The sequence below is a fragment of the Pollicipes pollicipes genome, unplaced genomic scaffold (genome assembly GCF_011947565.3).
Source record: "Pollicipes pollicipes isolate AB1234 unplaced genomic scaffold, Ppol_2.1 Scaffold_6686;HRSCAF=7923_pilon_pilon_pilon, whole genome shotgun sequence".
Classification (NCBI taxonomy): Eukaryota; Metazoa; Arthropoda; class Thecostraca; order Pollicipedomorpha; family Pollicipedidae; genus Pollicipes; species Pollicipes pollicipes.
The window spans coordinates 15,226,337-15,237,514 of NW_023596921.1; the positions used below are offsets into that span (position 1 = coordinate 15,226,337).

At 49.8% G+C, this 11,178-nt stretch overlaps 1 protein-coding gene across 1 annotated transcript; it reads right to left on the reverse strand.

Annotated features, from left to right (window-relative positions):
* Positions 1-3,869: 3,869 nt before the first annotated feature.
* Positions 3,870-10,476, reverse strand: LOC119107142 (tubulin beta-4B chain). The gene is made up of 5 exons (XM_037230514.1): positions 10,286-10,476; positions 6,873-6,981; positions 6,295-6,420; positions 5,455-5,684; positions 3,870-4,859 (listed from the first exon to the last, which is right to left on the reverse strand). The coding sequence occupies exons 1-5, from the start codon at positions 10,340-10,342 to the stop codon at positions 4,038-4,040; spliced, it is 1,344 nt and encodes a 447-aa protein (XP_037086409.1). The 5' UTR covers positions 10,343-10,476; the 3' UTR covers positions 3,870-4,037.
* Positions 10,477-11,178: the final 702 nt, after the last annotated feature.

Below are 11,178 nucleotides of genomic sequence, written 5' to 3' on the forward strand. Positions count from 1 at the left end.
CCGCCGCAAGCGTCCCGAAATATCGTCGGTTGCCGCCCGCGCCAGCTGTAGATCAGTACACGGCGTTTTTCAAAGCGCCGCTTCTCCGATACCGGAAATGCAAGGGACGCATATTTGGTGTCAAAACCCGCGAGCATTGAGCCCTCCCCTCTCCCCACATCACACCACGGCGTGTTAATTTCGTGCTGCGAACTTCCAAATTCATGTATACTGATTGCGCTTCAGAAGGCCTCGGGACCCGTGTGACAGATTTAATCAGGCGAAATTACAAAGGCAAGGTTGCGTTCGAACGGGTCCACATTAGGGCCAAAACTTCGAAAACGTCGGAAGCACTCTGCATAGCGCCGCGCACACCTGGGTTGTCTGCTACACCCAGTACAGCGCCTTCTCGTGCATTATTTTGCATTTTTGTTTCAAGACTATGATGGCGAATGAGGAAACGAACGAAGCACCGCACATTTTTGTGCTTTTTCACTGCTGGATCCGACGCGCTCGATAAGGCCAGCAATATCACTTTTCTCGATATCCTGAACAAATAAGAGATTGGCCGAGGAATGAAACGCCACTGGACTACCTTTTCACCACTGTCAAGCTAATTCTTTCCATTTTTGTTTTGCCTTTACCGCGCGGGTCATGTTGTTTGCCATACACTACCTGGCCAAAGTGCTTGAGCAACAAATGCTGGCAAGTGTGAGTGAAACCCTTCAAGAGAAGAGATACGTAATGATCACGTGCCCTAAATATTGGTGGCTTGGATTTTGAGCCCTCTTTTCAAAGAACGCTTTTGACCCTTGAAACAGCCCGAGTGGACTTAGCGCCCTTCGACAATAAAGGCTATGGTGCCCCCGAGATGAAATTTCTGGTGCCCGTTGCGGAGGGGCCAAACCAGGACACCGTCAGTGTGGGACACATTGTTGCGCCCATTGAGAAGTAACGCTTGAGTGCCATCGTTATGCCGTCGAAATCGAGTGCCTTTCGAAAATTGAAGGCTTGAACCCATTCGCGGTGCCTATGGAATGGAATGTGGTGCGTCTTAAAAATACAGATTTTCTGTATCCGAAATAACGACTTGGGTGCTCCTTCGACACAAGGCGGGGTACAACCCCATCGCCCTGGATCCACCACCAGACGCATTCGGCCATGTTTTGAAATATTCCCCAAAGGTGGTGCTCTCTTTTAAGCACGCGAGATATTTTGAAGCCGAGAGTGAACGTAGTATCATGAAAATGCAGAAACCAAACTATACAAAGTACCAACCACGATTAATGTAACGGTGGCCGAAAGCGAACCAATGTTGCGAACTACCTGGGGCATATATTCGGAAGCACTTAATACCACATCTGAGCAGCATGACGTACGACACGTCCCTCACCAAGGCAAGGTTTCAAGAACCGGGATCAATGTCTGAAATCTGAGTGCTTCCTGGTATTTTAGCCCCACATTCTGTTCTCCACAAATATGCACTGTACAGAAAATGACAATTACTCTCTGTGCAACGCGAGATGGAAACAAGCCGCTCCAGAACATTCGACAGCGCCGCGTGCCACTCACGACTTTACGGAGGATACTGCTCACAGGTTTCAGCCGAATCGTTCCGTCATTTCACACGCAATCTTTTCTTTCAGTACAGTCCTTCCCATTCCTTTCCGTGCCCAGGTCCGTTCCTGTTCATCAGCACACATTTCACCCACCTACCGCCCGCCAGATACTCCCGCGCCCAGACGTCGAGCTTCGAGCTCGCGCTCAAAACAACCACCTCTCCTGACGGGGTAGGTAGCCAGGGAGAACAAACACAATGAAAACTGATGTGAAAATGCCTGTCCCGTGAGCATACACATAGTTATAGTTGTAATGAAAATGGACCATATATTAAGTGGAAAATGAAGATTAATTGTTTTTCAACGCTGCCTTCACCAAATTTCTGTCCAAGACTTTACAACTTGGAGATAATACAACAAAAATGTGACGTCAGAAGCCATCCTTTCGCTTGGATACGCGAAAATCCACGGCTCCGCAAGTCTCCGGCTCTTGGGGAGGATTTAGCATTGGACAGAAGGCGTATACACCACTAAGACATTCCAGCTAAATACGGGATGAAACCGTACATTACGGGCATTAAATAAAAAAGTATGCAGTTTTTTCATCGATCTGCAGAGCATCCCCACCACATTACGGTAAGTGTAAAGCTAAAGCAGAGCTTCCTGTTCTCTGCTCCGTGCGACTCTTGGTTTTATGCCAAGGTAACTACTCCATAACTTTTTGATATCTATCTTCTATTTAAGCTGGACTTCACCAATAATTTCTACAAAATCAAGGTCCTAAAAAAAACGTCAAGACCGATAGATGGCAGCGGTTCTGTCGTTGAAGGCTGCGATTGTCCGCCCCATTTCTGAAGCCTCCCGATGTTTTTTTCTTCGCAGAGAAGTGGCGTGCGGGAGCCGTGTGGGCTCCAATAGCGGTCTTAATTGACAATATAGACGAGGATAATCTACTATAAATTCAGCTCAGCGTCATACACTAAGCAAAGCATTGTACCACTCAACTTTGGTCAGTAGATGTAGCGGTGCCGACTATGTAGGGCTGGCTTCCCCTGAAGGAGACAATTCCACCGCCCCTGCTGCAGTGACTTCCGAGCCCCGACCACGCAAGTCTTGATGTCTTAACAATGTTCTGTTTCGTACTTAATCTTGTGGAAGGTTGAGCAGACAACCGTTACGTAACTAAATACTGCAAGCCATGTTCCCCCTGCATTCGACTCAAATTCTCAAAGTTGGGGGAGGGGCTGGAATCCCGTTCAAATGAACAAGAAAATATGTCCGCTCCCAAATTAAATACATCTAGGTCAGTCCCAAGGTGGGCATCACATTGCCCCAGCATCTGCCCCTCAGGTGACAGATTAGCGCTTGGTTGGAAGGAAACTGCGCGAACTTCCCTCTCCCCGATGTTTCTGTTTACTTCACTGTGGCTCGCATGACGTTTCAATCATTAATTTGCCATATGCTCCAGAGAATTTCGCAACAGGTGCACATTTTAAGCATTGCTTGCTACCAGCCTTAGTGGACCCACATTTAGAATACAATCGCTAATATAAGCAACTTTACACCAGCTTCGTGGCCGCCAGCACAGTAGGTACGAGCGTACACTGGGAAAGGCAGCGCTCAGGACGCCAGAAGCTTATTCCCAGTGGTCTTTAACAATCGCTGAGACCAGCTAGTGCGTAGTATCCCCTGTCCACCATTGTCACCAAATTCCCACTGCACCAGATCCATACACAGTGCGAACTCACTTGCGCTATACCGCTCTCCCTCAAGCCGCTATTTTTAGAATTGTGTTCCCTCCCCAGAAGCCAAAACCAAATTTCTGATACCGACCGCGATGCCAGCTCAGCAGCACAACAGGCCTACACCGATTGCCTGCAATACGAGGCTCTAGCCCTGAAGCCGGCAGAGCTGAGGATACGACCCCGTTTGTGCACCGCACCGCCCACCGTGACGTCATAGATGGCGTCATCACGCTCAATTTGGCTCGGCTGGCGCGCCCCAAACTCTTGGGCGACCCGTCATGACGTCAGAGTAAAATCGGCGCAGTGAAGACAGGAAATGCGTCACGCGTGGCCCCAACGCCTGGCCAAAGTCATCTTGCGTGCATTCCTAGAAACCAGTAGTCTCACATTTCCACTCGCATCCAGACACAACAGGGAGCGCGGTTGAGGTCGGCATTGCTTTTGCAAACTGGAAACGAAGAATGCATACGATAAACGGCGAAGCGTTTTACCCAACTTCCTGCGCACGAAACTCACTTTTGCAAGCACTGAAGCTTAACATATTGGTGACTATCTCCGCACTGATTTCCAAACCAAACCGCATCACGAACATTCGAGGTGTATTCAAGGTGGCTTCGCCATCACACCTCGCTGCATGCCCTGGTATTTCTCCAAAAATCGTCGGCTGCCTGTTAAAGACTTGCAATGGGTCTCTTATCAAAAGGGCCAATGGGTACAATTTTACAAAAGCGTATACCCTGTATACCACGACAAATCACTGCTCAGCACCCTCCTCTTCTTCTTCCTCGTCGAATTCACCCTCTTCTTCGGCGGTGGCATCTTGATATTGTTGATACTCAGACACGAGATCATTCATATTACTTTCGGCTTCCGTGAACTCCATCTCGTCCATCCCCTCTCCTGTGTACCAGTGAAGGAATGCTTTGCGTCTGAACATTGCCGTGAACTGTTCAGACACGCGTTTGAACAATTCTTGAATTGCCGTGCTGTTCCCTATGAATGTTGCAGACATTTTGAGCCCCCGCGGTGGGATGTCGCACACGGCCGTCTTCACATTGTTGGGGATCCACTCTACAAAATAGCTGCTATTTTTGTTCTGGATGTTCAACATCTGCTCATCAACCTCCTTCATGGACATCCGACCGCGGAAGATTGCAGCAACTGTCAGGTACCGGCCATGGCGAGGATCACAGGCAGCCATCATGTTCTTGGCATCAAACATCTGCTGCGTCAGCTCAGGAACGGTCAGAGCCCTGTACTGCTGACTACCACGGGACGTGAGAGGGGCAAAGCCAGGCATGAAGAAATGCAATCGCGGGAAGGGAACCATGTTCACCGCAAGTTTCCTCAAGTCTGCGTTCAGCTGGCCCGGGAAACGCAGACAGGTGGTCACACCTGACATCGTAGCGGACACTAGGTGGTTCAGGTCTCCGTAAGTCGGCGTAGTTAGCTTCAGAGTTCTAAAGCAGATGTCGTACAACGCCTCGTTGTCTATGCAGTACGTTTCATCGGTGTTCTCGACAAGCTGATGCACGGAAAGCGTTGCGTTGTACGGTTCCACGACGGTATCGGAGACCTGAAACACGCGTACAATATGATGGCTTCAATCACCTACCACTGACATCCGCGATCAAATCCATCATGGGTCAACTAACATCCTAGCCCACCATGCTTTACCATTCTCATCCACTGAGATGACAACCGATAACTGCGGTGATCCGTACATGCGCCCCACAAAACCCAACGTGAGCTCCGCGGGACGGACCTCACCATCCATGCCACAGACTTAAATAAACCGTTACCATAAATAGTGACATCTGTGACTGCATCCGTTGTTGACTTGTGTCCAACAGTGAGCAGACAGTTATCAAGTCATGCAAACTGTTAACAAGCACAGCAGGACTGCAACCCTTTCGGGCCAATACACTGGGAATATGTGTACCAAATGAAAGTTGCAGTCGTGCACCAACCAGGCAGTACCCAAGTTGAAAAGTAAATCTTGCACACTACAACATGCACCACTCATCACTACGCAAATTGTAACTCTATTTGGCTGCGAGAACGCCAGCTGAATAAAATTACTACACAGTGCAGGTTCTATCCGCCATCAGAGCAAAATTATCCCACACGCCGATGTTGGGGTCAGCGCCAGTCATATCACGATTACACACCTTGGGCGAGGGGACGACGCTGAAGGTGTTCATGATTCGATCTGGGTACTCTTCGCGGATCTTGGAGATGAGAAGAGTCCCCATGCCGGACCCTGTTCCACCTCCCAGTGAGTGCGTGAGTTGGAAACCTTGTAGGCAGTCACAGCTTTCCGCTTCTTTCCGCACCACGTCCAGCACAGAGTCGACGAGCTCTGCACCTTCTGTATAATGACCCTTCGCCCAATTGTTCCCTAAAAAAACAACGGGTGCGTTGCAGCCCTGGACAGCAACGTGGACAACAATCGTGCATCACCGTGCCCTAAGCTACCCCAAATTGGGACGCTTTAAGACGAGCAACGAACCGGGAGAGCTTGGCGCGGTTCGTTACTTATTAAACGGGTACCAGAAATAACGCAAATTTAAGTTCAGTTGATTTTCTTAACGGGGCGCGGATCATTCCTAGAAAACAAAGCTTTCAGTCATAACAGATAAGAAACTTACGAAGTACAAAAATCAAAAGCATTTTTATGGTCCTGCAATGGATGCGCCGTCAGTTATCGCTACATTGAGCAGTAAGGATTAAGTTGCTCACCAACAGCATGCAACACATAGTTAAAACTAATTTGAAGCAAAAACACTGGTAACCACCCCATGAATTATGCTTGCAAAGCAGCGACGCTTCAGCACAAAAGACCAAATTACGTTAACTACTGCGGCCATTTAACCAGTCACGTCCCCAGCGCCCATTTGAATTTGTTCATCTCCGCCGTGATATCATTTTGGGCTTCCAGCGTATCGACCCACCACACAATGGTACGTGACAGAGAGTAAGCCAAAAGTAACTCAAACGCTTCAACGCACCAGCACCACTTTGGCCGAACACGAAGTTGTCCGGTCTGAAGATCTGCCCAAACGGGCCAGCTCGGACGGAATCCATTGTGCCAGGCTCCAAATCGACAAGAATTGCTCTGGGAACATATTTGCCACCTGCGAAAGAGAACTGGAAGCTACATCGCGCGACGGACCACACATTATCACGGGTGACACCACAGCTATCGATGCATAAAACTACCTTAATTGTACAACATTGCACCGAGCAGATGAGCAGTGCAGCTGTGGCGCGAGCCACGCATGATTTGAGAGCAAGAGATACGAGGGACACAACCTTACTCTCCAAACGCAAGAAACCCACAAGACTTACGCGTAAGCCTGCGCCAAACCATGCTTCCACCCACTTGGACCGTCTCCATTTATTGCGGGTAGGTTGTGAAGTGGCCCAAAAAGCATCACGAAAGTGCAACGATGTGTGCCCGAATGAGTGACCCGAACGAACCCGACCACACACTTTTGACAGGTCTACACATTGGAAACTTGATGGGGCAGAGGGTAATGTGCCGGCGTACTGCAACGGTTGCGAGGGCACACCGACATAAGCGTACCAGACGCCTCGTTGTAGTAGACGTTGATGCGCTCCAGTTGAAGATCGGAGTCGCCGTGGTACGTGCCCGTTGGATCAACGCCGTGCTCGTCGGAAATGACTTCCCAGAACTGTCGGAGACAACGTATTTTTAAAAAAAGAACACACTCTTGTAGCACAGCACATCTATGTTCACGTTTTTACGAACTGAATTGTCTTGCTCGGTTCACGCTGCCATATTTTGCTCAAGATGTTGCGTAACTCCGACCGAACGATTTTCACACATGTCGCACAGAGACTAAGCGGGTGATGCCGCGGCCGATATCTGTCCGCGTCATCTGTCCACGTCGGTGCTCCCAAAACAGAATACTTGGAACGCTGAGAAGCGCTCATTCATCGCCAAATCTGCGACCACAAAAACTAGTTCGGTGGGGTCAGCTGAGTGCGTGCAACTAGTCGAAACTATTTCAATTTTTTCACTTTTCACACTTACGTACATCATACGGGTGCAATCTGATCGGTAATACCTGCTTCCTCGAAAAACATATATAGCTCATAGCGATTTTCACGCAAATTCAACGAAACGTTGAACTTTGGCTCTGATTCCTCCCACATGTTTCGCATGACTATTCGAAGGGCACCCTTGCTTTGGCAAGCACTGTTCGCTCGGATGCTTGTTTCACCCAAGGTTTGCAAGGGTTTATACACTAGCGTTACATCACCTGGTTTAATGACGCTTACGCAACACTAGTGCTTACTCTCCAAAGCTTACGCCGCGCGTTGCGGTAAGTACAAACGTTGATTTCTGCTGACACTTTTACGTGACCAACACGCAAGTGCAAAATATGCCCACAACCGCTTCTATGACGGATAGAAGTAACATCAAATTTAAATGGAGGCATTTGGCACCACTTTGCGGCAATATATTCTCGTCCCAAGCAAACCAGCTTGACCTCACATTAGCTTGCTCACTGCCTACTCTAACCATTGTTATGACACCATGGCACCATACCACTCTCACCACTCATGGTATACATAAAATCGGCTCACAAAAATGAGAGACTTGCTTATTTTCCTATTCTGTTCATTTCGTTTTGCCAGCGCAATGCCAGCATGGCTCACTGCATAATAAATTTTGCTGGACTATTATCTGCGATTGAGTCACATCGTGGGGACTGGAAATGGTACGAATATTAACCAAGATATTCAAAATGTTTCTCTCGACATGCAACAATGGTTTTCCAAAAAAAAAAAACACGCAAAACACAAACACGCAAGACACAAAGCCCGAAGAGCCTGGAGGGTCCGACGGATCCAACTTTCGGACGTCTCGATTGGATGGTCTAAGGGCACGGAGGATTGGTCGGAGTCTTGGGGCACGTTCGGCCGTGGGAAAATTATTCAACGAATAGTTATCTCTCCGATAACCATCCTCAGATATTCCCCACTAGCGTTCGACCAGTCTGGAAATAATCCACATTTGTCTCCGATGCGCCACGCACAGCCAACGGTCATAGTAATGAGTAGCGAAAAAGGATTCTTCGTTTCCACCATGCTCTGAACATTTTCCGAGATTCTCCCTCGGTACAGAAAGGTATCTGGGATACTTTTTCCTGTTGGTGGTGTAGAACCTAGAAAACCTGCCATCATTAGGGATAATTTTCCAAGATTATTTGCTGACCAAATCCGCTGTTATTCAGGGGCGCCGGGGTGGGGGACAGACCTTGAAATGGTAGTTAGAGCGCTTTGCGCCGATCAGGGACACCCTAAGTAGAAGTGGGTCCATATGTCGGTCAGACACGACCAGTACCGCACAGCCCGCTCCGTAGCGGTGTGGGTCTGAGGGGCCACTTCTTAGTCAGCTACGAAGCCGGAATCAGTTAATTGCACTGTTCAGGGCCCCTGTATCTGCCAGGGGTTCACAGCGCCTGACAGGCGGCCCTGTGCTCGCAAGGGGCCCCCAGCCAACCAAGGGCAGTTTTCAATGAGCCCGAAAAGGGGCCCAGGGGCCCAACGGAACCGGATATCATAAGCCCCGTTTGAGAGCACATGGCCCCGAGGGACTGCCTATAGGTTACGTAAAAATATCGCAGTTCCCAGGGCCGCGACCTGAAATATCGGTCAGAGGCCCTCCTGTACCGTTTGAGGACCCCCCCCCCCCCCCCCGACACAATGCCGCTGCCTCGACAAGACGTGCGCCGAGACAAGACGAGTCGGTCGTGCACCACGGACACCAAACAGTTGGCTGCCGTCAGTCTGAACCCTGGGGACCCATCTCCCAAGCGGGGCCAAAATCGCGGGACATGACTTACATTGGTCTGGGTCCCTGGAAGTGGTTGGGGCCCCGAGTCGGTCAGGGGCCCAACAGTGCATAGTAGGGGGCCCAGTCGGTCACGGGCTTGGTTTGAGGCCCGAAGACGGACCTCGAGACCTTAAATCAAGGGCCCGATTGGACACGGATCCACCCTCCCACTCGGTAGTGCCGTGACCTAAAATGTCAGTCATAGGACTTCTAATAGCGCCCTCTTATTGTGGTTATTCACCCTTTTTACATAGAGCCTCGGCACGGGGCCAAATAGCCAGCCCCATGCCCGTATGAATTTGCAATGTCCGGGGTGTCACTGACACAATAAGGGGCTACAGTGTCGGCCAGGGGATAGTGTCCAACTAGAGCCGTGCGGCGACAGGTGGCCCGAGTCGGCCTCGTACGCGTGAACCTCTATCAACAGTTCATCACCCTCGAAAACAGGAATTGTTTGGTATCCCAGCTACGTCATCAACATCGCGTAATAAAAGATTTCAGTACTTTTGAATACAGTTATGGTTTGGTATCCCCATGACGTCAACAACATCGCGCAGGAAAAGATGAAGGAATATTCACTGGGCTCTGACGTCATCAGCAGCTGACGCCTATAAACGAATTACACGTCCAGGAGCAGAGGCGCGACATCTCCACCGACACGACCCGCGGTACGAGAACATGGGCTCGGGACTGACGCCGCTATTAGATACATATATGGGTGGACTTGGGGCATAAACGGCATGCTTTTCTGAAACAACATCATTCAAATACTGTTTCACTCAGTTTCCAAGAAAATAGCCTGATTCGAACTTACTCTTTCGGTATCTCAAAAGTAAGTGGCGTCTACTTGCAGAGTACCACAGGCTTGCAGCCGAGGGTGGAAGCCCTCCCCTTGCCGTTTTTTTTTCTGCTCGTTTTCACGTACACAGCTCCCGACAGGAAGTTTGTTACTGGAGAGAGGCCGGGTACTCAAAGCCTACCTATCCAGTGAGCTCAGATCTTCTCCATTCCTCTCAAGGCAACCCTGGCGCGCTAATGGTCGGAACTTTAATCCACGTTACCCTGGTGAATCCTAGTAATGCAATCCGCGTAGAAATGGGGGCAATGCCAGATTTTCGCACCCATGTACTTACCTTCGCTCCAATCTGGTTACCGCACTGCCCAGCTTGCATGTGCACAATCTCCCTCATTTTGACAGCTTACACCGTGTCGACTCCAATTCAACCAAAATAACCTTACAATATATCACCAACGGCTCCCAAACTTCGCAAAAGCCGCACAGCCGCAGACACGCCGCAACCCAACCTCCACCACCCACCCGTGACGCGACGGCTGGCAGTTTAAGCGCGTTCGGAATATTGAAGCAGCGCAGGGAAATTAATGTTTCTTCTGTTACAAAGCAGAAGACATCAAAAACAGAAAATAGAGATAAAATGTTGTTTAAAGCCAATGCAAGTAGCCTAAAAAGAAAACTAACTGTGTATTTATTTTTGCGTCTTTCTGTTTGGACAACAATCGAATGAGTACAAAACAGTGCAAACAATGTCATACTATATTTGTCGCGCTTCCCGCCATGGGATCTACTTTCAAATGAACGCATCATTCGAATTGACTCATTGGCTGGGGTGAACGAGGCCGTGTAAAGCACGCGCTAAACCCCTGTGAACGTGGGTACGCCACATGTGGAGAAAAACGTTTGCAGTGCCTGCAAAAAAATCTAAATTTTCTGGCTGGCTGGTTGGTTCCGACCTGCCCAGCATACGCCCCCAGGTCGAGGGGTCTAGCGTCAGTCCCTCGGGGCTGAGGATTGAGGGTCCGATCGGGGGGCTCGGAGGCTAGGCTAGCGGGCACGTGGAAGAACCCCACTCGGAAGGCCGGACCCTCGAAAGTCAGTCGGGAGTGCTCTCGCACCGTTGGGGGCACCTCGGCCAGTGGGGATCGGATGACCGAGCGACCAATACCGAGCAGTCTGTCCCGCATCGGTCTGGATGCCGGACCAATATCCCATGTGGAGGCGGGTCGGGCC